The sequence below is a fragment of the Salarias fasciatus genome, chromosome 20, assembly GCF_902148845.1.
Source record: "Salarias fasciatus chromosome 20, fSalaFa1.1, whole genome shotgun sequence".
Lineage (NCBI taxonomy): Eukaryota > Metazoa > Chordata > Actinopteri > Blenniiformes > Blenniidae > Salarias > Salarias fasciatus.
The window spans coordinates 4,660,972-4,687,805 of record NC_043764.1 but is presented as its reverse complement, the minus strand read 5'-3'; the positions used below and the strand labels follow the sequence as shown (position 1 = coordinate 4,687,805).

The 26,834-nt window shown below is 45.2% G+C and overlaps 1 protein-coding gene across 1 annotated transcript in view; it reads right to left on the bottom strand.

The window, feature by feature from the left end:
• Positions 1-26,506, bottom strand: part of mtor (mechanistic target of rapamycin kinase) — an 87,077-nt gene extending 60,571 nt beyond the window's left edge. The window contains exons 1-23 of the mRNA XM_030117976.1: positions 26,375-26,506; positions 25,855-25,997; positions 25,497-25,605; positions 25,180-25,412; positions 24,080-24,280; positions 23,868-24,002; positions 23,510-23,785; positions 22,586-22,694; positions 22,298-22,481; positions 22,014-22,142; positions 21,648-21,892; positions 20,831-21,040; positions 20,179-20,384; positions 19,719-19,841; positions 19,533-19,616; positions 18,972-19,064; positions 18,684-18,818; positions 17,924-18,053; positions 9,210-9,460; positions 8,522-8,608; positions 5,359-5,526; positions 677-789; positions 100-262 (exon numbers count right to left, since the gene is read on the bottom strand). Of these exons, the coding sequence (XP_029973836.1) occupies positions 100-262; positions 677-789; positions 5,359-5,526; positions 8,522-8,608; positions 9,210-9,460; positions 17,924-18,053; positions 18,684-18,818; positions 18,972-19,064; positions 19,533-19,616; positions 19,719-19,841; positions 20,179-20,384; positions 20,831-21,040; positions 21,648-21,892; positions 22,014-22,142; positions 22,298-22,481; positions 22,586-22,694; positions 23,510-23,785; positions 23,868-24,002; positions 24,080-24,280; positions 25,180-25,412; positions 25,497-25,605; positions 25,855-25,983 (3,513 nt within the window). The 5' untranslated portion in view covers positions 25,984-25,997; positions 26,375-26,506. The remainder of the gene's footprint in view (positions 1-99; positions 263-676; positions 790-5,358; positions 5,527-8,521; positions 8,609-9,209; positions 9,461-17,923; positions 18,054-18,683; positions 18,819-18,971; positions 19,065-19,532; positions 19,617-19,718; positions 19,842-20,178; positions 20,385-20,830; positions 21,041-21,647; positions 21,893-22,013; positions 22,143-22,297; positions 22,482-22,585; positions 22,695-23,509; positions 23,786-23,867; positions 24,003-24,079; positions 24,281-25,179; positions 25,413-25,496; positions 25,606-25,854; positions 25,998-26,374) is intronic.
• Between the last annotated feature and the right edge of the window lie 328 nt (positions 26,507-26,834).

Below are 26,834 nucleotides of genomic sequence, written 5' to 3'. Positions count from 1 at the left end.
AGCGGGCTGGCAGGAAGTCATAAAAAGCTGGCGTGGAGGGGTTTGGGGGTTCAGCGAAACGCAGCTCCTGCGCAGCAGGACGGGGGCAGCGGCAGATACCTTCTTGCCCAGCTGGAAGACCAGCGAGGACAGGGTGTCCATGGAGGTGGAGCGCAGCTCCGGCGTGCTGTCGAGCGTCCGAACAATGGGGTGGATGATGCGCGAGGCGTAGTCGGTGAAGTCCAGAGACTCTGTGAGCCGGTCGAGCGTTTCCAAGGCAACCCTGGGCGGCGGAGGGAAAAACAGAAAAACGCTCAGGTTCACTGAAAGCTTTGTGAGACGCACAGACACAGACGCAGCGCCGCTCCAACAGACTCTGCAGAACAGCCAGGGAGACGTGTGAAGAGGTTCAAGTATTTGTCAGTTAGATTCTTTAATAACAAAAAAATGCCCATAAAATATTCTTTGCTGCAAAGAGAAAAAGAAAAGGGAGAAAAAAAACAACCTGTGAATGCCTGTCTCCCCCCCCCCCCCCCCCTTCCCCCTCCCTTCATCTCAGAGGTGCTGTTCTAATTTTTGTTTTTTTCCCCATTTCCACGAATGCAAAAACAATTAACGAAGGGCTGAGACTACATTAATAAATTCCACAGAGTGAGAATGATTTTTCGGCCCTCGTTCCAACGTGTGCCACACTGACTTGCGGGCCTGCAGCGGGACGTCGGGGGCGTCGAACAGCTTGACGATGGGCGGCAGCAGCAAGTGCAGGTAGTCGTCCAGGTTGGCGCCAAACAGCTGGATGGCATTGAGCAACTGCGGAGCAGAGAACGCGGCGCTTAATCCCACGGAAACATCTGACGGGAGGCATTCTGCTTGGCCGGCAGTCACATACATCGAGGGCAACACAGGACAAGCTGTATGTTCCATGAGAGCAGTGTAATTCTGCACTTTACAACCGCAGAACAAGAAGAGCGAACACAAAATGTCAACTCTAACAGGGATTCGCTTCCTGCTGTAAAAACACTGCTTTTGCGACTCTTCACCACTCGTTTTAAGACAAGGAGGGACAAAAGCAGCCCTCTGCTGTAGATTTTGAAAAAGGAAAAGAGGACAGTCATGCATTTTAATGCCTATTTAACAAATCCCACATGTATATTTTAAGGTATTTTATTTGCAGTCTTGACATCAATATGAAAAAAATTGAAGTTCCTACAAATCACAAGTTATCAGGATAGATTTTTTTATTTCCTCTTTGTAGTTTCTTTATGGAGTTATTACAAAAAAGGCCATTTTATGTCCCTTATTTTATTTATGAGCGTTCTGAGAATAATGAGAAATTCTTCAGATTGACTGTCGCACTTTAAAAGAGATGCCTGTTCAGGCAAATCACAGGCTTTCTTTGATTTAGTAGCTTGAAAACTCCAAGTTCATTAGCAATAAGTTAGTCACATGACGAATCATTGTAGTGAAAAACTATAATGCAAAAAAAAAAAAAAAAAAAAAAAAAAAACAATTGCTGGTGAACTTCATGAACTAAGACAGCTTGATCCAGGCTTGATTCTGTAAAAACAATAAAATAAAACCTGAAAACTTCCAGAAAGAGTCTGAACAGAGTTCATCATGCAAATAAAGTCATAATTTAATAAAATTCAAAAACACAGCTGTTGTCTTGAGGGAACAGTTCATTTAAAAATTTTTACTTTCTGTGGTTCGATGAATCAGCATTTCAAATTCTTCTAGAAACCACGAGCTGCTTCTCTCTGCTCTCACTGCAAAAACCCTGTATCTTTAACGGCAAGGAGAAAGTTTTTTTTATTCAGTTCTAGTTTACACCTCAACACGTCTCTCAACCTTTATAGAAACGGGGCAGCAAACTCTGCTGGTCTTCAGGTAAATACTGCATCATGGCAGCGATTAGTGATAGAAATACTGTAATACTGGAGACTGAAAGGAAGAGAGAGCACAAACTACTCCTTCACCGCCAAACCCTGTTTACACGACAACGTTTAAGTGAAAACAAAAGGCTTTTGTGTGTTTACACTATGGTGCCGTCAGTCACTGAAAATACAACTTTTGAGAACGAAAACATTTTCAAAGCACTGCTGTGTTATCAAAGAGCACAAACACGTCCATCCAATACAGGACTCGAGTGTTTTAATCAAAACATTTCTGACCGAACACATACTTCCTAATAACATCCTGTTCCCACTAATCAAAGCATTTCTGATCATTTGCCATCGTTGTGATTACATCAAGTGGCATTTAACGGCACGGCTCAAAAAAATCAGACTGTGACAGCTGCCTGGATTTACAGTTCATTACTCATAAAAGTATCACAGAGTTGGCAGGAAGTGCTGTCAGCCATCCACGGCACATCTTGAATGGAAATTTTGTTGTTTTTGTTTTTTTTTTTTCCATCACCTGAAGGGCCGTTTTCACTGAGATCTTCCAGTAATTTGGTCCTACAGTAAACACTGTGTCGTGAGGAGCATGTGCTGTGCAGGGTGGCTGGAGACACGGTGGTCTGAAACGATGACGTATGCTGCAGGCAACAAACTCACCCCCCTCACAGCGTGCACGGCGCTCCTGCCCCCCCCCCGTGCCTCTGAAGGCGCGCACGGCGAGACAGCAGGAAGCTGAGGTGGAGGTGTGGAGGCTCACTGGGCAGAAAAGCCTCTAAAAGTGATTGTAGAATGTTTTTCTTGTCCTCTCCTTTGGACCAGAGGGTAACTCGATTCCCCCTCCAGCTTCATGACCCCCGTCCTGCAGTAAAGATTAGCCTCCAGACCCAGACCTCGCTTATGGTCTGTCCAGATTGTGGGCTGCTGGATTATCTAACGCTGCCGACTTTGAGACAAAACAGCACGGGAGGAGAGGAGGCTCGGTGACTGCGCTCCGCACCATTCTGGGTTTGCGGTCGGAGCCTTAACCATGATTTAAAGTTTGAGGGGAAACCCTGACAACCGCTGGCAGCAGCGGCTGAAACCTTAGAGCGTGTCAGTTACAGGTCTATGCCGTCTTTGAACTGCTTGGTTATATAGTGATCACTCCTGGAGTCGGGATGGTCCTGATGGATTAGAGAGTCACGCCGCAAACACAACGCAGCGCCCATAAGTCAGCTGTGAGCTGAGCTGAGCTCGGAGTCCCTGTGACTGTGTGGAGTGACGGAAACACTCCTCAAACACAAGCTGGTCTTGGCAGTAGCAGATCGGGCACGTGACGTTTTAAAGCTCGTGTTCTCCACCAGATTTATGACAGATTATGCGTCACTCGCAGTCAGGGCAGTTCTCAGATGCCAAGGTCTGACCCTCCGTTATGCAATGCATTATTTGGGATCAGTTTTACAACTGTTACTAATTACAGGCAATAAACTTTAAATTTCTCTCTGTTGCAGTGCCAACAGATTTTTATGTGTGGGCAAACAGTCCACATTTCACTGTTATTCATCAGTATTTTAGTTATGACTCTGCATGTGGACATGACATGTAATGGTTTATCTAGATGTCTGTGTGTTTTATTTAGACAATATGTTTCAGGTCTGCATGGTGAATTATGATGTTGAGACTGAAATCCTACATTTTCTGTCAGGGTGGGTCCAGAAACAGGAGAAACAATGAAACAGCGAGGCACAGAATATAAACCTGTAACCTTACTCTCGCACTGCGACACTTCAAGACGGATTACCACAAGAAGCCGCTCGACTGAGGAAACCCATCCCTGGACGGCTTGCTGTGGGACTGCTCCATCTGCTGCGACAATTATTTTGCAAACATACGATAGAGAGCACGGAAGCCCGGAATTAAGTAAGAGACGATGGGCTGCATGTGGCTGACAGCATGGGAGACACTCGGACGGACATTCGGCTCTGTGTGTTCCTCAAGCTTCCACTATTTTTTTTATCAAAAACTGAACTCTGAGTGGCAAAAGGACATTAAAGCTCACATGCATGTCCTGCTACTGGTTGCAGTGGTTGGCCTAACAGCATCCTAATTCAAATAATCTGGATGGTTGAAGTGGGGCTCCAGGCAGTGAAGGATGGACAGACGGAGAGGGATGAAAGGCTGGACAGACAAAACCCAGATGAATGAATGGGCAGACAAAGTAGGGAAAGACAAACGGAACAATGAAGAGGGGAGTGTGAGCAGATGAATGGATGAAATAAACTGACAGATACAGCAGAGAGGGATGAATGAAGTATCAACTGATGGAGGAAAAGGCTACTTAGGAACGGACAAATAGATGGATAATGTGGAGATGGATGAAAGACATAAGAAAAACTGAACAGATGGACAAATGGACCGACAGCAGAAATGAGTGGATTAAGCTGGAATCAATCAATGGATCAAGTGGGGATGGACAAACGGACGGACATATATTGACTTATTGAGTTTCTTTGACAGCTACAACACGCTTCACTGCTGTTTACTGTTGCTTGTGATCCCAAGTTGCAACAGATCTCTGTAAACCTCTGCTCAGCGTTTAACTGAGCTATGTCTCCACTTCGAGTATTCATGAGATCACCTCATTTCTTCATCAATAGCGGGGGCGGTCTATTAAAACATTGAACCCCAGCAGAAAAAGAACTAATAAAACCTCTCTGAAACGTTGAGGTAATCAGCATGACAGCCTGCACTTATTTAGAAATGCTTTCTTCCATTTTTTTTTCCCCTCCAGTCTGCAATCAAACGTATTCAGGCAAGACTGAATATTTTTCTCTACGTGTCAATTAGAAATTGAAGGTCGACGGTTAAATTATATAAAAAAAAAACAACACAAAGAACGCCATTAAGGCATCCACAAGCCGAGGCCTGTGTGCTAATGATGCTTTCTGAGCACGGGGGCCACAGCAGGCACTTTGCTCTGCTTTTATTACGAGTGTTTTCAAATGACTCAATTTCATTTTTATTTCAGCCATCGCGCCACACTCTGCCGAGCGAGCAGTCGTGGCACCGTTAAAAGTCCTGCCGAGCAATAGTTTTTTATTTGTCGAGCCTCTGCTGAGGGTCGTGAAAAGCACTTTTTTTTTTTTTAAGCCACGCCGTGACCGCAATTTCAATTCCAGCCTCGGTGAGTTCATCCCCGCGGCCTCCGGGCTTGTTGTCCCCGTTTCAGTTCTTCTCAGTTCAGACTGTCTGTTTGTGCTCACACTTCTTCACCGCTGATTTATTCGGTGACTCTTCCTGTTGAACTGTAACTCACGTTACAGCAATGTGATCTCATCTGAACCTCTGACAAGTCAAACTTCCATATGCCACAGTTATTGGCGTCATAAATCGCTCTCACAGTCGAGCATGTGACTGTCTTCTTAAAAAAAAAAAAAAAAAAAAGCAAAGCATCAGATGGAAACAGACCTGGGCCGGGGGATCTGCGGAGTGGCCTCACCTTGATGGTGACGCTGCGCCCGGTGCTGTTGTCGTGCATGAAGACGCGCAGCATGTGCGGGATGAGCTGCGGCAGATAGAGCTTGAACTCGCCGCCCAGCGCCACCACGATCTGCTCGATCAGGAGGATGATGGTGTTCTGCATGGGGTTGTTTGGCGTCCAGTACTCCTGCGGCACACATCACAACACGGCACCATTGTTCACCATGGATTTACAGATTCACATGCACAGGCACACTGGACTTTGCTACAAAAAAAAAAAAAAAAAAAAAAAAAAAAAACCTCACAGGTGAGAGTAGCATGTAGCTGAAGGACAAACTCCTACAGTTTGGTTTTATATCACTTCAGGTTCCCTTTAAGAGAGGTGATGCCCTCGAATACAACCACAAGTGTAGCAAGGCTTGAGAAAATGCACTGAGAAAACCATCAACACATGATAAAAATGACACACATTTGACCTGAGAAAAGAAATAACTTCTTATAGACATGTTGCACAACTGTCCTGTCGTTTCAGACGTCAAACATTTGACCCCCTTTTAAAAAAAATCCTTTCCAAAAAGGTTTGCTCACATATAACCTACTTTATATCTGCCCCACAACACCTCGATGGTAATCACAGATGGCCAAGCCGTCTTATAACCCTCCATTTCTGCTTTATGAGCCATCCCTCAGTGGATTTCTCTGTATGCTCAGGATCTGGATCCTGCTGAAAGGTCCACTTCTGTTTCAACTCCCACTTTTTGGACACATGTCCTCGTTTTACCTTCAGGCTAACTTTGATAAGATGCAGAATTGGCTCTGAATCAATGGCTGTGAGGTGAAGCAGCCACGGTGCACAACACGGTTCAGGGTTTCCTCAGTGGACAACAGATCTTTGGTTTGGATCAAACATGTCTCCTGCTACATCAACAACACCGTCAGCACATCTGTTCAGGGCTCGGAAAACAACTTCAACTATTAGAAGAACCAGAAGTCTGGTGCACATCCTCAAAATGTAATACATGCCAAATAATGCATATATTTATCACATCACTCAAGCAAAATCAAGAACAGTTGAAAATCAATACATTAACATTATAGAAATATGACATTTCTATGAAATAAAATATTATCTTTATATTTATAATATCTTTATATTTTTGTGCAACTTATTTATCATATTGGTCATTTATTCAGTGAGAATCCATAACATGCAACACTCTTGATTATGAACGCAAACTGATTTCACTATATTATCTTGCAGGCTTACAATCATTCATTTATTGGATTTCTGATATTCATTATTTTATTTTTGGTGGCTGCTCTCCCATAGAAGTTCAATTAATGCAGTCTCTTTCTGAATGAGGGCACAAAAGTTACTATTCTGGAAAAAGAATGTAACACAATCTTGGCCACGGCTTCTTACAGGCGCCATTGGGAATGAAAACTAGCTAACCTGTTTAGATCAGAGAAGCTACTGTGACTGAAATTGCACAAAAGTTGAATGCAGCTCTGATGAGAAACTATGAGAACACCAAGCGTAGTGGAGATTGTTTCGGTGGAAAAAGAGGGGACTGATAAATATATGATTAATATCAGTAGTTATGGGTGAAGACATCATTTCTCTCTATATGCACTCACACAATGAAAAATACACTATTAGTAAAGAGCACGGTCGAACTTAACATCACAAACCTAAAGCAGATTTAATCACAAAGTCTTTCTGTTAGTTTGACCAACTGTAAGGTACAGTAACTGTTGAGGGGCAGAAAATGATCACAGACATTTCATGAGCATTTTCTTTAACAGTGTTCTTTTTAGCTGTAGGCACTAGTTCAGGTAGAATTTTATAGCTAAATGATGTAATTATGATGCCATTTCCATAAAGTGTAATTACTTTTTCATGCAGCTGCTTGAATAATAAGGTCAAAATAAAGTATCCAGAAAGATCTATAAAAATACAGACTGTTTTCCCTGAAAAAATATGACCTAAATTTGCACGGGTCCAAATTCTGAATATAAATTTTTACAATATTGAAAAGGCAGAGCATATGCACTCTGCGTTACGGCGCCGAGTGCCTGCGTGGATCCACAGAACTGGGTCAAGATATGTTTCCATCAATAAGGTCAGTGTGAGAGAAACCGTCTGGCGCTGTTTCCCTCGGGAAGCACAAATCTTTCACGTGCTCCTCATGGAGAGCGAGCGTCACCGGACGGAATGGCGAGAAGCGGAGACGACTTCCCGGCAACCGGGACCGGCACGGTGTGTCTGTGTGGATTATGACGCCCGGTTTGGAAACTCTCGGCGAGCCGCCGTGCGCGATTAGGAGCGATGGCGATCGCAGTTGAGACGGCGCACCTCGAGTCACGCGATACGTCGATCAGTCAATGGAGTTCAGCTGTGAGAGCTGGCGGAGGTGTTTTGTCAGTGACCAGAGGTCTCGGCAGCCCCCAGCTTCCTGCTTCTCCCGACTGCAGTGCAAGTGAGAGTACATCCTGAATGGCTATTCCAGCCCCCTCATCTGGACGCCGCAGCCCGACTGGAGCGAAAATGAATAGATTCTTTGTTTCACTCGCCATTTATTAACTCGGAGAGACTTGAGGCACTGTGGTCCAGCTCTCTCAATTACTTTGGAGCAGGACGACTTACCCACGTTGCATGATTTCAGGTAACGGTGGCAGCGGGGCTCCAGTACGAGGGGTGTCATATGATATTTTGGGTCTCGGTTTAAGATTATGTGCTAGACGTGTGTTTGTGCAAGTCGTTCCACGTCATGCGATAAGGTGAGTGTCGTGAGCCGTCGGCAGCTCAGTGTGATGGAAACATAAATGCGAGCCACTGCTGAGGAAAAGTGTGATTCAAAACAGTGAGCGACACTAAAAGGGAGAAGGAAAAGAAGACTTTCTAAATATAGATAACGCCAGGTCTCATTTTGTGGGGAACCACAGCCGCTTTCATCCTGTGGGTTGAGCCGCCACACAGCGCACATCATGTGCGGCGTGGCGACTCGGGGCAGGACGTCTTCCAGGGGCCACGAACACATCGCCTCTAATGAGAAGAGTCAAGAGCACAACCGAGTGCAATTATGAGTCTGCAGCTGTTTGCCTGACGCACAGGAAAATGAGAGGGAGTGGATGATGGCTGTTTGGAGACGGTGTGGGGGAGACTTGAGGCCGTTACTCACTCTGATGAGGGTGAAGATGTCGTCCATGTAGGGCCGGATGTGGATCTTCACGAAGCACACCACCATTCCCATCTGCTGGAACAGGAACTGGAAACACGGCGAGAGAAGACGTCACACGCTGCTCTGTGAATAACTCAGACTGTTAACCAGGGCCGACACAGAAACACGATATGAAGCAGTCACAGTGAGCAGCATGGTTTGGACCGAGCCGCCTGGATGCTGCACAAACTGAAGCCCTCTCCTTGAATTAATGGCAACATTAAAAGGTTTTATGTGCATTTATTGATAGCAGATGAATGTTTTTATTGTATCAGGTAATGGAGTAAAAATCAACATTCTCTATGGAAAGTTAAAAAAAAAAAAAGAGCAAGAGTCCCAAACAAATTGTACTTCATCAAGACATTTTACTTTTCTGGTTTATATCTAATGGAAAGCATATTTCACAAGTATTTGTTGGATTAGAACTTCTCAGGAGCCATTTGGTCCTACGACTACATGAAATCCTTGAAGGAATCGTTCCACAGAATGACGTGTATCTAAAAAAATAACTGTTGGCTGCGAGCAAGAAAGCAATCATGAGAAAGTGAAGTAAAGAAGACCAAAAAGCAGACGTCTTAACGGCAAAGCTAACAGATTGCTTCATTCAGTTTTTCTTTTTCTCCCTTCCTCACCCAGAAGCGCCACCCACCTCTCTGATGCTGGCGTCACAGACCCGGATGACGTTGAGGAACGTGGGCATGACCTGCGGCAGGAACTGGACGCACTTGAGGCCCAGAGACTTGAAGATGAAGGTGACGGCCTGGACGACCATGGTGTGGTGGTTGGACAGCGACGGGTCCCTCAGGATGCGCATCAGCGTGACGATGGCCACGGCGGGGTAAAACTCGTCCAGGGGGAGGTTCCCCATGTTCACCAGCATCTCGCTGGTGCTGTAGTCCGCTGCCGGGAAGACAAGGTCGACAGGGGTCACTTTCAACAGGTCAGGCTCACTGTTGTTAAAAATACACTACAAGCTTAAACTTCACCAGAAAACAATCACCATCTGATCCGCAATGCGGCAAATCGCCGCTCATCCCAGCAGTAATTGAATCCCCAAATGTTACGAGGACATCAAGAGTATTACGGTTCATTCCATGACTGCAGAGTTCGGCGATAATCCTCATCAGGCCACAAACTCTCTGAAAACAGGAACACACTGGTGGCTCAAGAGGCTGTTTACTTCCCAGTGTGCATGAACTCATTCAAACCTCACGAATATTTATGGGAGCAAAACTTAATTTGCCAAAATAAACATAATACTGATCCTCTCTTCACATGCTATTCATCTGGTTTTGGAAATATATGCTAATGCCTCCGACTGTGAGTTCAGTCCACTTCCATAAATTAACCCCACCCAGTAATGGACCGACGAACTCAATCTCAGAATGCACAGAAACACACAGCACAGCGCTTTTAAATCTCACAAACCTGTATTTAATTCAGAACAGAAGAGAAAAAAAAACACCTTGTGAAAGGTTCAAAATTAGCCTTTTTATCATTTCATGGAAAATATTGGCTTATTTGGAATTTCATGGCAAAAACAGATGCAAAAATATTAGGAGAGGATCAACAAAAGGCTGGAAAGATACAAATTAAAACCAAATGCGGGAGGATTTAACAAGTAATTAGGTTAATTTACAACAGGTTAGTCACAAAACCGAGAACAAAAAAGGCCTTTCAGAGAGGCTCAGCCTGAGATTTAACGAGACAGGTTGATCACCAAGATGCCAGCTGATCAATTCTACAAGTATTTGAGGAGAAATGTTACATTTGCAAAGGCATTTTGATATTAGATTGTAACAAATTCAAGGAATCAGGAGAAATATCCAAAGGTCAAATGTCAAAACTGGATGTTCGTGATCACAGGCTTACACTCGAAACTGCACTAAGACAGAAGGAATTCTGGGAAGAGTCCGCCGTGGCTGTCCACAGTGTCACGCAGAGAAGAAACCATTCGTCAAGACGCTCCAGAGTAACCACTGTCTCACGCCAGAGCTCTTATGAAATCGTCTGAGGGTCATCAGACAGATCGAAACCTGAAAAGAGGTTTGATGTTGTGTCCTGCTCACGGTTCAAAAGGCAGCATCTGTGATGTCTGAAGTTACCGACAACACTGAAGGCCTGTCGAATTTCAGCAAGACCAGGCTGAACAACAAACTACATCTAGACCTGAGCTGCAAACACACTCCGGTTCAGGGGCCTCAGAAACTAAATTCGTTATTCTAAAAATTCCAAAAATCTTCTCCTACAGTTGTTGCCTTCTGCATGTCACCCCGACAGCATGGCGTTCAGCCTGGTTTGACAGCAACAAGGTAGCTGTCGTCATGCCAATATGGCAGATCAGATCTCGGTGTTTTGTCCACTACTCTTAAAGGTGGAATACAACATTTTCTCGAAAAGACGAAGCCCCACGTCTGTTACTCACTTTTTGAACAACGCGCATGCGCCAGACCATCCGCCCGGCTCTCCTGCTTCTCCCAGAAAACGCGGAAGTGTACGAGCGCGATCTCCTCTTCTCCGGCGTGCACGGCTCTGTACAGTTTCTGCGATCCGCCTCGCTCATAAATAAAGCTTTTTTTTCCGAAACAGCTACAGTTTCATTATGTCAGACTCGCCATCGGTAAGTACGAGCTCAGAAGCTCACCGGCTACATAAACACTCTGAATGCGCATGCGCAAAAGGGAGAAGCTGATTGGGCGCAAGCACGTAGAACCGCCTTACGAAAGCAGCTCGTCAGAATGATTGACAAACAGACCCACCAATTATTTAGGTGATCCACCCGGAAATCAAAATGTTGTATTACACCTTTAAAGAAACCTGTTTTAAAAACACATTTTTTTCTTTGAAATTTTCCCTATTTGCTTGGTGATTTTTTGGGCCAGACTGGAGCCTCTTGTGGGCCAGTGTTGACCCACAGGCCTTATGTTCGACACTGCTGAGTTCTACATCTTTCACCAACAAAGTATTAGGGACAGCATGAAATGGATTTAACATAAATAAACATCCAGGACTTCAAAACAGCCAAAAAAACGAACTTACATCAGTCAAGTAACAAAGGAATAGTTTTCTAAAATGTCCTAATGTCCCTAAAATTCTCCCAATGCTTTTTGGGATTTTTTTTGGAACTTGGGTTGTATTTGATCCTTCATATTTTACTCATGGTTGATCCACATGGAGGAAGCCTCATCGGGACTGTAACCAATCAGAATGACAATAAAAAAAAAGACAACCGTCTGTCACTCTGACACTCAATCATTAATGCCTGTACTAACATCTACATCACTGTCGGATATCAGACGCTATATTCCACGAACAGCATCTGCACATCAGCGTCCCGTCTTCACACGGCTGTCAGCTCAAACAACTGTTCCTGTGCTGCAGCAGCTCTTAATGACTTTCTGAACGTCTGGACTCGTACATGTCCTGCAGACTGCTCAGGAATGTAATAAAGAGCATTAGGAGGAGCTTTAAAACAGATATTGGGCTCTGTAAATTGGGCGAGACAAGAGGTCACAGAGATTTTGACCTTCTGTCACTAAAGACTAATTAAGGTAACCCCGACTTTTTTGAAAGGAAAGATTGAGATGGATGAAGTTAATATGAACTAGATGAAACTCTCTACCTGATATTAGCCTCCACCTGATTCTTTTACCTGTGGTTGACTGTCGTGCTTCATTTTGCATAAAATCAAAGATGCAAATACTTTTCTAGAAACTTACATGGAAACAGATGCAAGACTGAGATGACTGAAGGACAAAGTCGATGATCATTATTACCCCTTTCCCACTGAAACTAGCAGGTCGAGCCAATTAGAGAAAAAAAATAAATAAAATATAAAAAAAAAAACAGCAATTGACTCCATTCCCACTGTCTGCAGACCCGGGTCTAATCGCCTGCTGCCGAGCTGTCCCACGGTGATGACATCATTGGCGCGATGGAGCACGGCGGCGTAAACAATGCAGAGGAGCACAGTCCCCATTACCTGTCAACAAATCTCGTCTTCCCCACAGATCAAGAGAGGCTCTCTGATCTCACCATCTTGGCAATGCGGGGTCATCTTGACGAAGGAAATCTCACGCCGTGTCCAAAAACAACAAGCATGCAAAAGTAGGTGACGTCGACACGTAAATTACTGCGTCGACCCGGGTCCGCCTTTACCACTGAAGCCGATCGGAGGTGAGCAGATTAAAACCCGCGTCGCTTGCAGGGTCGATCCACCCGGGGCGAAATGCCGTTTGAACCCTACCTGAGCCCTATCCCACTGTCATGAGGAGCCCATTATCAGTGGTTTTAAATGGGTTTCTATGACTTTTTATGAATGGAGTATAATCTCTCTGAGCAAAAGATAGGCTTTTCATCAAACTGCAAAGAAAAAAAATTCAACAATTTCTGAAAAAAGAAAAACCTCTGAAGACAATATAAAAACTTGGAGATGTCACCTTTTAAAATAGCGACATCACTGTGTGCAACAAGATAAAACTGGACGCTGGAAGACTTCAGCTGTTCTAAATGATCAAACGGCATCTTTCTCTGCTGAATATCAACTGCATGATGTCCAAAAAACCAGCGGCTGTGAACACCGACCACGACGTAAGCTAAAGCTGCATCAGTCAGAAAGAGGCCGTACGTGAACTCAACACCAAACTGCTGAGAGACTAAAGAAGATGACGCCAGTATGGCTACACCAGCAGGGCACTTGGTTCAGGCCTGGTCATCCAGGTGAAGGACGGAAAAACACCATTTTTTTCCCACTGAGCTCCATCTGTCAGAAAAAAATTCGTCCACCTGGCACTCCCAGTTTAGAGTAACAGTCTCTACTTTAAGGTTCGGGCCACCCTGAACCATTTATTTTGCTCTCCTCTATATTCTAACTCCAACAGGAACTGTAAAAAGTCGTCAAATCTGAGTCAGGTTCTGCAGATTTCTTCCTTTTAAAGGCAGTTTCTCCTTTCCAGTGTTACTTACGCTAATTCATGTGGAATTGTTGCGTTTTTCCTCTGTCAAACGGCCTTGAGATGACTGCTGTACCACACTTTAGAATTAAAAATGAAGGCCAAAGTAAATTAGACTGGTTCATTTGCCTTTTGTATTTCTGAAAGACAGTTCAAATTAAACCATAAAACATTAAAATCACTATTGTTTCTAATAAGGTGTTGCAGCTTATTCACCATCTTAAGTTGTCTGCGGATGAAAGGACGCTAAAATTGTCTTCATTCAATTCAATCGGACCTAATTATTGTTGAGTGCAGACAAACCAGAAAGAACCCGGGCCAAACTTTGCCACCGCCCACCCACACGTCGCCACAGCTAATCATAAAAGCATGAGCTCACATTCCTCATTGATTAAAAGTGGATATTAGACCAAGGAGCCACATGAGGGCTGCAGCAGCCATGCCCTGAGCTTTATACCCTCCCACCCGCCAAAAAAAAAAAAGAAAAAAAGAAATGCTGGTGGTCTTTTAAAAATTTATGATACATTTTTCTTTTTTAATAAGTACTTTTATGAACGCTTCTGTGGCAGGCAATGCAAATTGGGTCTCATCAGCGATTTATCTATGCAGGCCGATTGACTTTTACAAGGCATCTGAGAATACAGACGTCCGGTGTTGGGTGATTTTACCCTGCAGTGCTGCTGTTCGGGGTTCTCTCCCTCCAGCCTCTGCAGACATGACAGACTGACACAAGAAAAAAAAAAAAAAGAAAAAGTCTTGCAGCCTGAAGAGGGGAGCTTCACTGTTGGCTCCTTTTGTTATTCCGGCCTTCACCGAGTGGAGATTAATGACCGTGATCGATGGCTACACATCTGTGTCTCTACGGCACACAAACAGGAATCAAAATAGCCGAGTGAGGCAGCAGCGCTGAGAGGCGGAACAAAAAAGAGCCTGTTTCTGAGCCGGACTAACGGAAACCAAGAGGGGATCCACGGAATTCATTACTTTTATGAGCCTGTTGTTCCAAGTGGGGATTGGTTGTCAGGAAAGTCAGGTGAGGGGATGACGGCGTCCCGGTCCTCCTCCCTCAGCGCTGAGATCGCCGTCGGAGACACTCGCAGTCCAGACGGTGACCCAGAGCAACGTGCCAACAGATATAAAGCCCGCGGTGCTGGTCACAGTCCATTTAGTCGCAGAACACACTGGTAAAACTATCAGCGTCGTGTCCAAGGTCACATTCTGAGCCACATGACCGGATCAGACGAGCGGGGAGCCGTACTCCCCCAGCACCGCGCACATGGCTGGAGGCAGATGCGCATTTCTCCGCTCGCCGTTATGAATTTTCAAGACATCCAGAGGATGACGGCCTTTGAATGACAGCGGGGTCTTTCAGTCGGCATGGCCATTGGGCCAAAACTCCCTGAATTACTGTGAGAGTCTCTGCAGTTAACAAGCGTCAACAGAGAGCCAATCCAAATGTTGGTGCTCATGCGACAAACTTTTCCGTGGGAATCTCTCGGAAGACGAACCGGCTTCATTTCTAGGAAAGGCAGAACGACTTTAAACAGCAGCCTTCAAGACCAACGAGCCGCAGTAAATATTAAAATGCTAAATAATTCAAATGATATGATGATTCATACGAACGTACATGGACTGCGCCGTGTAAAAGCTGCTGAAGTAAATCATTGATTTAAACAGATGCTTGAAGTCTGTCAGAACTGGGTCACCTCAAATGAAATATCTCTACTTTAAAAGATCCCACTGCAGTCGCAGTGGTGATTTTTCCCTCCAAACTGGGACGGCCCGATTCTGGAGAGAGGGGGTTTTAGTTGAGTGCAGATCAGACAAAAGTTAGAAATTGGAACCCTGAGAATTGAGGTTCCCACAAATCACAAACCCAAGAAGCCACAGATGCTGTTGACTTTGCAAGCGTGGGGTTCGGCCGAAACCTCGCGAGGAAGTGTTTCGTCTGGAGTCCTCAGACATATAACTTCACTGAAATCGATCTCTAATGAGCTGTAAATTCACAAAAAGTGACTTTTGCTTTCGGGGACCCAGTTGTGTGATTCATATGATTGAAGATGATCCAGTTTAACCCTTTAACACGCTGCTCAGCTGGGGCTAGCTAATTTTATTTTGTATTCCCCACAATTCCAGGTCAAGGTATCGACTGAAGAGTGAAAGTTCCAGGGTGGGTCGGGTTGAAAGAGGTTTGTTAAAGGGTTAAGCAGCCTCTCCCGGTCCATTTATTCATGGATCTGATTTGGATTTGCAGTGTGTTTTAATGTGCTCATTAATGCAGCATGTGGTCTGTGTACGTTGGGTGATCACTCGTCCACATCGGGACGAGCGACCCCGCGGAGATGACTGCAGGAAGCGTGTTTACACGGAGCTGCGGTCGGAGCTGGAAGCATGCGCGGGAGAATCACTGCTGTATTTTTAAACTTATTTCGTCTCCACGATAGAGCAGTTTGCAGTCCTGCAACTCGTCTGAATCGGTCCACTTCTGCAGCAACATGTGGCTCTTCAGCCCTCCTGCAGAAGCTCCCAGCAACTCTTTACTAAATTAGTTTTTTACTCCAGGAGATAAACGCCGAGTTTTCCAACCTGAATAAATCAAAAGAAGAAACACTTCAACAACATTTCTTTCTGATGTCACTGCCAACGATGCTGCTTTACCAGTGTGTCTGAGAGGTGGAGGGAAACAGTGAGGCTATGATGAAAATATCTAAAAACACACACAACAGCTGAAATAGCTTAAAAAGGAAAAACTGGTATATTGACGAAAATAAAATCTGAAACAGCTGAAACGGCATAAAGTCTCTCAGTATTTTTTAAACAACTTTATGGGCTGTGTTGTCTTCATTTTAAAAGGGCAAACACGTTTTACGGCTCCAGATGAATTGTACTTAGTGGAAAGTACACACACTAGTTAAAAACAAACCAGGAAGTCGGTTCTTTTAACTGAAACGGCATGAAGTATTTGACCAAAAACAAACTCCAGTGCAACAATAGCATTAACTGGGTGCGACTTTAAAAGCTTGGATTTCAGTAAAGCGAACACGTTTAACACGGACTGATGAAATGACTCTGGTTTTAGGTGTCATGTAAACATAGTTGGGGAATCTGACAGTAATCCTTCTGGAGAAACGGCTTAAAAAAAAAAAAAAAAGAAACTAGCTCTCAGCTGTATCCATGCTATATATCACGTTTCTTTTCTCTTTCTAAAGACGCCACAGTTTCACATCTTACAGCATTTTATCCCAGAAGAAGAAGAGCGAGGATTCGGGGAAGGGAGCATTTTGGGATAAAAGGCTTTGAGGGACCTCAGCTGCCCTCCAGCCAGAACGAGCAGTGCGACAACAAAATGTACGAAGAGAGAGAGAGAGAGAGACAGAGAGAGAGAGAGAGATGGAGCCCTGGATGAACAGGTAGGGAGTGACAGAAGAGCAAACCGAGCAGAGGGCTTGTTGTGTTGACCCAGACAGCTCTCAGGTCAGGGGTTGTTCAAATGTTGACGGATGACTTCAAGCACCCTGCGATCCCAGAACGACCAACCCAGGCTCTGGATCTCACCAAGGACCCGCTCAATGCTGCACACACCCGTGTTTTCAAATAAAAATCTAATTCTTCTGACTTTATCAGAGAAGGAAAGGGCACACAGCACATTCAATGTGAAGAATCAATTCTTCTGATGCACGGGTTAAGCACACAGCCGTGATGCCGTGTGCCGTACCAGCGCTTCAGAAATGCTTCATTTTCCCACGTTGTATAAACGGGAAGAGGAAAGAGCCGTTACCAATTCTCAGTGATCCAATCAACCCACGTTCTGCCGCTGCTACAATGAGCAAGAGACGCAATGAAGGCCTTTTGCCCTCCCTCTGTCTAATAATCCTGCCAATGTTTGGCGCCTTTAGCCTCATTAGCATAAATGTCTTATTTTTCATCTTTTTTTAAAAAAAAAGAAAAAAGTAAATGAGTCTGTAACTGAGAGTTAAAACTTTCAGTTATCCCACATAGCTCAGCTTTAATACAGGCTCATAATACTAAAAACAGCTGTAATCATTTAATATATATGTGGTCTTCTTTCCTTTCCACATTATGCGTCTTGTAAAACGGATCAAATTAGGGAAGAAAGTCTCTTCTGGGTGGTTTGCTGTCCCGAAAACTGTTGAAATGGAATGAGGAATCTACACAAATTCCACTATGAGAAGTTTAAACAGCCCATAAAGGCAATAATACAAAGTATTTTTACACGTCCTGTTTAAAAATACAATACATCAAGTTCACACGGGAACACAGAAATCCCTGCAGGAATCTCACGGCTCTCACTGAGCGGGACTTAAAGGACAAGCTGTGTTCATTCACAGATACTTCCCAGCTGCTGCTGTATGCAGTGAGTGGCGGCTCAGTGGAGGACTCGCAGGCCTACCTGAGTCCTGGCTGGACTTGGACTCGGACAGGCTGACGGCCGAGGCGTCCCGGGACTGGTCGATCATGCCGATGTTCACTTTGTGCTTGTAGGGATCGAGAGCTCCGAGGAGGCCCAGCACCCGGATGGCCTGGTGGAGACGCACAGTCAGCAACGTTTCACACAGTTGTGACCAACACAACACTCATCTGGAGGAAACTGCTATTTAACAGAGTCTGTCATGTAATTTGACAATAAATATTTTAATTTATGAAAGAACATGTTCTGTAAAACCCAGGAAGCTGGAATCAGTTTGAATAAATGTCCTCTTGTCTCTACAGAGAACGTGGATTGGAAAAAGAAAATGCAGCCAATCAGTTTTTGACAAATGCATGCAGTTAGCTAAAGCAGGGGTATGAAACATAAGGCCCGTGGGACAAAGGTGGCCCACAAGAAGCTCCAATGAGGCCTGCCAAACCACCAAGCATGTTGCTCCTACTGAACAGCACGTGTCTCTCCTGGAGCCTCACACATGAAAACAGACAAGAGAGGCAGCTACGGCGATCCCCACTTCCAGCACAAAGAAGAGGTGGGGAAATGAGCACTGAACACTCATGGAAAAACGTGCAAATAGCTTCACGCTGCACCTATTGCTGCGAATGCAATTCACCAGTCAGTCACTTCAGGTAAACAGCCTTTGATCTGCGGAGGACATGTTGACAGGCCTGGTCTGTGGCCTCATGAGTCGCTGATCACCGGCGCCGGGCTCGCCGCTGCATACCTCTCTCCTGATGCCCTGGTTCTGCTCCGTCTTCAGGAAGTTCAGCAGCACCTCCAGAAGAGACGGGTACTTGCGGTAGGGCTCCACCACATAGCCTGTGCTTGCAACCTGCTGGCCCAGAGTCCACAGCGCCACCTGGTGGAAAGTCAGAGACATGCACGTCTCAAAAGGTGCCACTATAAACTACATCACATATGATGCACAGGATTTAAATTTTCTGAGAGCATTTTTGAATCTGTATCTTCTGGTTGGTGGGGTGTAGAAAAAACACTTTTTCTCTTCACAAACCTGCCGCTTGGCGAGCGAGGATGAGTCCTGCAGCATGTCCATGATGATCGGGAAGAGCTCGTCCATCCACTTTCTCATCTCCAGGCCGCTCACCTGAAAACAAATCCAGTCACCTCATATCATATCCTCAGCAGTCCACGAGGGCGGGCGTGCTACATGTTTGAGATGTTTTCCTGCTTCAATCTAACCCTGAAACCTTCATCAAGCCTGTAAAAAAAGCTCAATAATGATGAGGCCCTTCGTGCAATCAGGTGTGTTCGACACAGAACAGAGAGAAAACGTGGACCTCGAGGACCGGAGCGCCACACATCTAAGACTTAAAAAGAGGAGGAAATAACTTTTTACAGAAAATACTTATTTATCTTCAATATAAGAGACCCTATTCAGCATGGTGTATCAGTTCCAAGCCCCTGATGTGGAAAGTTGATCATTAATTTAAATTCATAGGTCAGAAAAATAATAAATACGTATGCACCATCAGCTGACATTGCTCTCCACTACATGGAGTCCCTTCATTTTTAACCAGCAGCAAATGTGCAATAAAGATGAAGCAGTATTTACTTGAGCCAGCTCGCCGATGGTTGCGAGGACACTGATCACCACTCCGGGGTTTGGGTCTGGGTCCTTCAGCTTGAGAATGAGAGCCTGCGAGAGTGAAAGCAACAGAGCAAAACAATAAAAACGACTGCGTGACCTGTTCTGTATGCCGGGTTTAATATCAGCATACACCTCATCTGTGAGCCGCACCTTGAGAATGGGCTCCATGTAAGGCCGGATGAGGCGGGGGGCGTTGGAGACCAGGTGGCCCAGCATGCGGGCGCTCTGCTCTTTGTTCCTGCCCACGCCGCTGTGCTCCAACTCTGTTAAAATCTGCAAACAGAACACAGAGACCGGCTCTTAATGTCTGGCAGGAATAAATCCAGAGTTACCTCAAGGTGAAAATAATGGGAGCAAGGTTTAAAAAACCTCCACTTTTTACCTTTATACAATAACACGGCCTTTGCTGCCCCCTAGAGGCACCAACTTAAAATTGAATCTCTTTCTAATTAAATACAATGGATTTAACAAACAAATAAAAAGAGCTGCTTTGAAGATATTCTAAAATCAAGAAAACAGCACTGCTTTCAACCTTTAATCCCAACCTTCTGTAAGAAAATCAACTGATCCCGCCTCCATCCCAGCAGGCCGTCTGCTGCTCCTCTCCTACCTGGATGAGCATCTTGCGGAGGAAGGGCATGACGAAGGCGGGATTCATGCTGCTGAGGCGTCCGATGGTGCAGATGGCCAGCTCCCTGATCTCAAACACCTCGTCGTTCAGGGCCACGAACAGCGCCTGCAGGTTCTCGGCCTGGGCCAGGTGGGCATCGAAACGCTCGTCCAGAGACGCCAGCACACAGTATCGAATGTCTGGATCTACAAAGGAGGTTTTTCATAATGACTTCTTTGCAGAATTGTAACACTCATTAAAAATAACATTGCACAACTTTATGATGCATTTCCAGGAAGTCTTTTTCCTAAAGTTACTAAATTTACTTTTCTTCCTGATGGTAGAAATAATTGAAATCTCAAATTGAATGATGACAAAGAATAAAATTAACCAAACCATAAAATATACTGTGATATCGTTTATATTCGCAGGAGTAGAATGCGTCTGTTTATTTACGGTGTGTTGGTGTCACAGAGTGAGGTGAAGGGAATGATGTGTTTAAACGGAAATACAGATTTGCACTTTTAATTCATCCGACACACCGACACGCAGCGTCAACCAAGTAATCCATCTCAGGGGCTTAAAGCATCGCCTTCTGACAACTAATAATCACAACTCTTCCGTTCCATAAAAGCCTCCCTGGCTGCCTTACCTGGATCGGTGATGCCGACGACCAGCAGCTTGCTGAGCACGTCCGCCACCACCTGCACGGCGGTCTGGCTGACGACGTGGCCGCTGATCAGGTGGATGGAGGGCGTGAGGAGGCGCGAGCAGGTGCGGGCCGCCTCCATGCGGATCTCCTTGTGTTCGCTGTTCAGGAAGTGGTCGGCGCAGTGGCGCACAAACTGGGTGAGGGAGTGTCCTGGCGAGAGAGAGAATGAGCCAGTCAGGAGGGGCGTTAAGTGATGTTCGTCAGTTTTTTGGATGCACAGATGACGACGTCCGTTCTTGTCTTTGGAGGGGCTTCAGTCGTCGGCTTTGTGTTTGTTATGCTAGGTACTGAGCAGTCCTCCCTCTACTCACCCTTTCATTTTGCCCTCATACCAGAGTTCCTTGATATTTTGGTTGGTTCACTTTAAGTCTTCTACCTCTATACAGGATTACTTGTATAACCTCAGGTTGCTGTGTGAAGCATAAACCTGGAAAATACACAGCAAGTCATCCAGGCAACAAACTGAAAAGGAGTTTTCTTCTCAGAATCTCAACAGTTGACTGAACTCAGGGAAACAAGTGACCATTACTGCAGGTCACTTCATCCTTTCTTTTGTTCATTTTCTTTCCTCCTGACCTCCAGTGGCTCCAATCACATGCCTGAAGGCTTTAAGTTTGAACTTTCCAGTGTTTGTAGCCCAATTTCAACTTCTATTAGGATTTTTCTAGTTATGTCGAAAATGGTCATGTTCCTACAACGACGCAATCCACAGAAATATGACAGTTTGTGCTACAAGTCATCAGTTCCCTGCTTTTACCTTCGAATTCAAAGCTTCCCAGCGTGCGCAGGGCCAGGGTGATGCTGCCCACGTCGCTGGCCTCGGGAATGTTGGTGAGGCTGGGCGAGGCCAGCTGGTGGGCCAGGCCTTTGGGCATGCCGGGGTGACGCAGCGGCTTGTGCATCAGCACCAAGGACAGCATTTTCAACAAGCCGTCCTGGATGTCCTTCTTCAGCTGGGGGATCTGACGGCTCAGGTCGTAGAGCACCGCCGTCAGCGCAGGACTTCACGAGAAAGGATAGGGGGGTAAAAAATCCAAACAATTGGATTATTGTACTGTACAAAACAAAAAACAATTTAAAAACAGATAAATTGTAGATATGAGATGACATTATTCTGTCCAACCTGAGGCCCACAGCCAGCATGGGCTCCAGCAGCTCCTTGATGTCGGGCTGGATGCTGGGGCCCATGGCTCTGGACAGCATGCTGATGCAGGTGAACACCGTGGCGTCCACCTGCATGGTCTTCTGCCTCCTGCAGGAATCAAATATCAAACATCTCACAGCTTAATAACCGATCAGGTCAAAACGGAGGTTCAAAACTGAAAATGGTGAGGAAACAGTGGCCGAGACCAAAACAATCTGCAAATATTGCAGTTGATCTGATGGGAGTGTAAACCCGTCACTGACTTGTGTGCGAAGTCTTTGGGTGGCAGCGCGGCCTTGATGATCTCCAGGATCTTGGAGAGGTACGGCTGGATTTCTGCTCGGACGGCCACGACCAGCAGCCCCAGCGCCTGGAAGGCCGCCGTCCGCTCCTTCTCCTTCTTCAGACAGCCCAGCAGGTATCCCATGGTGTCTGACAGGTACTGGTCTGCACAGATGATCCGCCACAGCAACACGTGTGATTCAACACAAAGCCACGGTTGTGACGTGAAGGCGTCACACAAAACATGAGTGAGTGTTCTGAAGGCTCACCCGTGAATGTGTGTGGCTGGAAAGCAGCCAGACGTGGGAGCAGGTTGAGGATGGTCATCTGGATCAGAGGGTTTTTGCTGGTCCTGTACTTCAGGACCCACCGACACACCTAAACAAATCACATGAGCAGCTTGTGACACGTTTTTCTTCTGGACTCGTGCGTAGTTATGGAGCATCACGCCGGACATAAACAGTTAATATGCAGCACGGCGATGCCTTCAAGGAGTTTCTATGTAAACACAAGTTCACCGTCATCCAAAGACACTACTCCAGAAATTAGTTCACCAAACTAGTAAAATATCACCTATGAAAGCAGAAAAATTAGTAGAAAAAGAAAATGTTACAACCTTTAACAATAAAATTAAAGCCAAAACAATAAAAGAACATGCTTTAATTCTGACTGTTAAAAGTAAAGTCAATAAAGAGATAAGGGAGATAACAGTTGCATTTAAGGACGAAATTGTATTTAAGAAATTATCTGAATAAAATCTAAGGTGACGTTCATTACAATCTAAACTTAACACAAAACAATCAACATCTTAGGAATAATCTAAATATCAGCACTACAAACAAAATGCTATTTTAATATCAAATTCAAGTGGAAGTGTGGAGAGAAAAAGTTGACATTTTGAGAAAAAGATTAAATTAAAGTGAGAGTATTTTTGGCTTTAATGTGGCCCTGATATGCTCTTCTAACCTTTTCAGCATTGCGTCTGTTTGTGTTTAACACAAAGCTGCAGCTGCAAATAAACTGATCATCAAATCATCAACTCAAGAATGAAGATATTTTACTTTTAAAGAACAGTCGAGTTCAGATATTTCCAACCTTTTACCACAGTAAAAGTGGGTAAAAGTAAAAAACAGCTGAAGGAACATCACAAACACACGATATGTGAATCTATCTTTCAGTTTGAAGGAACCCACCTGATCGAATCGCTCCTCCATCAGCTCCCGGCAGTAGCGGCTCTCCACCAGCGAGCTCTTGGCCGGTACCGGCGTGGCCCCGAAGCTGAGGAAGCCCTGCGGCGTGCTGTAGCCCAGCAGGCCCAGCAGGGCGTTGGACTGCTGCGGCTGCACCGACTGGAAGCTGGTGAAGGGCGTGATGTGCCGCGGCTTGGTTCCGAAGCCCATCAGCTCCTTGCAGTACTTGTCGTGCACCAGCTGCTGCTGCGTGATCTCCTCCATCTCCTCGCGCATGCGCTGGTGGCGAGACACGCAGACGGTGAGCGGAGCAGAGCGGGACGACCCTGGGCTCAAAGTCATGCGGGAAAGCCAGACTCACCTCTCCCTCCATGCTGCTGATGCGCACCAGTTCGTTCAGGATCAGCAGGGCGCCGTGAACCCTGTCGTCGCGATTCATCCCTTTCTCTTTGGCTAACGTCTCGTCGAAGCCTTTCTCTGCTTCCTCAAACGTTTGCTGCGACATAAAGTAAAAAACGTTCCACTAGGATCTCACTCAAACAGAGAATTCTGGTCTTCATCCGACAGCTGTACCTTGTACCACTGAGGTTTCTGCATTTCTTTGGTCTCCCTCTGTGTGGTGAGGATGAGGCAGGCCCGCAGGGCCGACACGGCGCCTTCTCGGATGGCCTGCTTGGGGTCCCACACCGCGTAGAAGATGTTGTCGAAGAAAGGCTGCACTTGCTGGAAGAAGAAGGTGGGCGCGCTGACAGCCAGCTCCCTCAGCACCAACACCTGGAACAGAGCGGGTGAAATGTAGGAAACATCAGCCATCGAAAAGAGGAAATGTTCGGCTCAGCCTGCAGCCTTTTTGGTAATGGCAATATTTCCAGATTGTTTAGGTCTTGTCCATTATTTCCTCACCCTTTTCATTTTCCGACCTTGGAAATTCAAACTGCTGCCGCAACTTTTGATTTGAAATTGCCACAGCCTGAACTTAGCCGTGGCCTGCACCGTTTGCGTTTCCCAAAAACTTTAAGAGAATTATAAGTGCTGCTCTGTGCATACCATAGGACATCCAAAACGTAGCAATGGGAGACATTTATTAAGGGAGGGAATCTCAAAAACCTGATCGGGCCCTCTGTTTGCATCACGACACATTTTTTATTCCACCAAAAAAATTATTTCTGAAAACATTTGGGATGAGAAATTGAAAGGTCCATTGGAAAAGTAAAACCAGGGAAAACTAGGAAAAGCTTAATTAAATAAAATTGTTATTATCGACTTCATCACATCTAAAATAGTCACATTCTTCCCTTATTGGCAATTATTATATTGTTGGTTGGTCATTGAATTATTACCACAATAACTTGGTGTTTTGCAGTGGCAAAAAAAGACTAATTAAAAAAAAGTTATTTATTGAGCTCTGAGGAAAAAGTGACACAGAGCCACTGTAGCTTATAAAACCGTAAGATGAAACTGTTGATCAAGAGATGATTCTTATCAAATCAACTTATGTCTAATTTTTCATGTGGCCCATTGGGAAAAACGAGTTGCTTACTCCTGCTCTACACCACCGTCGAGACATCACATTACATTACAGTCAAGAAATGCAACCATCCCGACTACCCTCATCAACACCACCCAGAAGTGACTATATTTGCACAACAAACACCATAAACCTGGTGACTTACTGCAGCGTGACGTCTCCCTTCATTCCTGTCTGCTCCCAGCCACTCCAGGGCCCTCTTCACCTCAAACTCCACATACTCGGCCGTGAAGGTGTCCCCGGCCATAGACAGGTGGCCCATGGCTTTGGAAGCCATCTCCATCACCACGGAGTCGCTGGAAGGGAGCAGGTTGCGGAGGTAGTTGGCGAAACGGCTGATCCTGGTGGCATTGCCTCCCTCGACTCCGATCAGACTCACTGGAACAGAAATGTGACAAATGTTCACTGCATGCCATCCCCAAAACTACATACTGTGTGAAGCACATAAATATGTAATCTTACCTATGGCGAGAATCCCTCCTTTCTTCTCATTCACATCTGAGCTGGATACCAGCTCGAAAATGTGGTGGTTCAGTTCATCATAGAATGTAGTGGCTTCATCTTGGCTCAACTGTACAGGGGGGAAAAGTGAGAAAATGTTACAGTTTGATGGAAAACAATCAGATTTACTACTGAAGTGATTCATTGATTGTGGACACGCTGCAGTCAGCTCTCATGGGCATCACAGTAAAGATCCTTTCTTTAAGACAGGTGTCTATTGCTCCAGATTTTAGAGGATGCTTGTGGCTGATGTGGTAAATATGCATGGCATTACAAGAAACAACTCTGTGCTTCGATGCATGTGTGTGCCTGCTGTCACCTCTCTGAGCTCTGTGGTCACATAATGCTGCAGATCTTTAGCAGATTTTGCTCTGGTGTCTTCATTTCGACTCTTCAGCCCGCTGACAAACTGCTGCAGCACAGTGGCTGTGCCCGACATCACCACCATCTTCACAGAGATTTCTACAAGGGAACGCAATCCACATCAGAACAGACTTTAACACGCACATAGAGAGAGAGAGTAGTATCTGCACATCAGATAACAGATCTGGACATTGTTGTTGTTGTTAGCTGACTAACAGCTAGCTAACATGTCTGGTTAGGAAGTGCTAGCAGCGACATACCAAATATACTCCAGAAATCTGCAATACTATTACTTCATACAATGCTAGTGGGAACTAACAAATACAAGTAACCGCGTTGCCCAGATGATATGTGATTCATATCATCCCGGGGGCATCATGCTTGTTTTGTTTAGCTAACTTCAGCTAATGCTAACGTGACACTACCTAACGTAGCGGCTCGTTAGCACTAAAGAAAGCACACTCTGCAGCACTTACAGGTCGAAATGTAAATGTCGGACAGTTATCTTGAATTCGTCCTGTGCAGCGAGGATCTCATCGTCGCGTTTCCATTCAGCACAGGTCAGGTTTAGCTAGTTGAAGATCGACTCCAGGACCGAAAGGAAATCTCACGAGCTTCCAGGCTGCGCGCAACTGCGCAAGGCTGCGCACGGTAGTGGTGCACGTGTCTCCTGTAGCATATATGCAGTATAAACTAACAGTGTTTACATGTAAATAACAGACCTAAAGAACACAGAGAAGTATGTGAATGGGTGGTGTAGTTTTTTTTTAAGTTTTTTTTTTTTTTTTTAGTTTTGTTTAGTTTAGTTTTGTTTGAGGGGGCAAAGCTAAAACAGATCATCCTCTCTTGTTTTATTTTATTTGGGCAACTGTAAAAATATAATAGTTGGCTCAACGTTGCAGAAAAAAGAAAATGAGAGGCAGCTTATTCCTCATT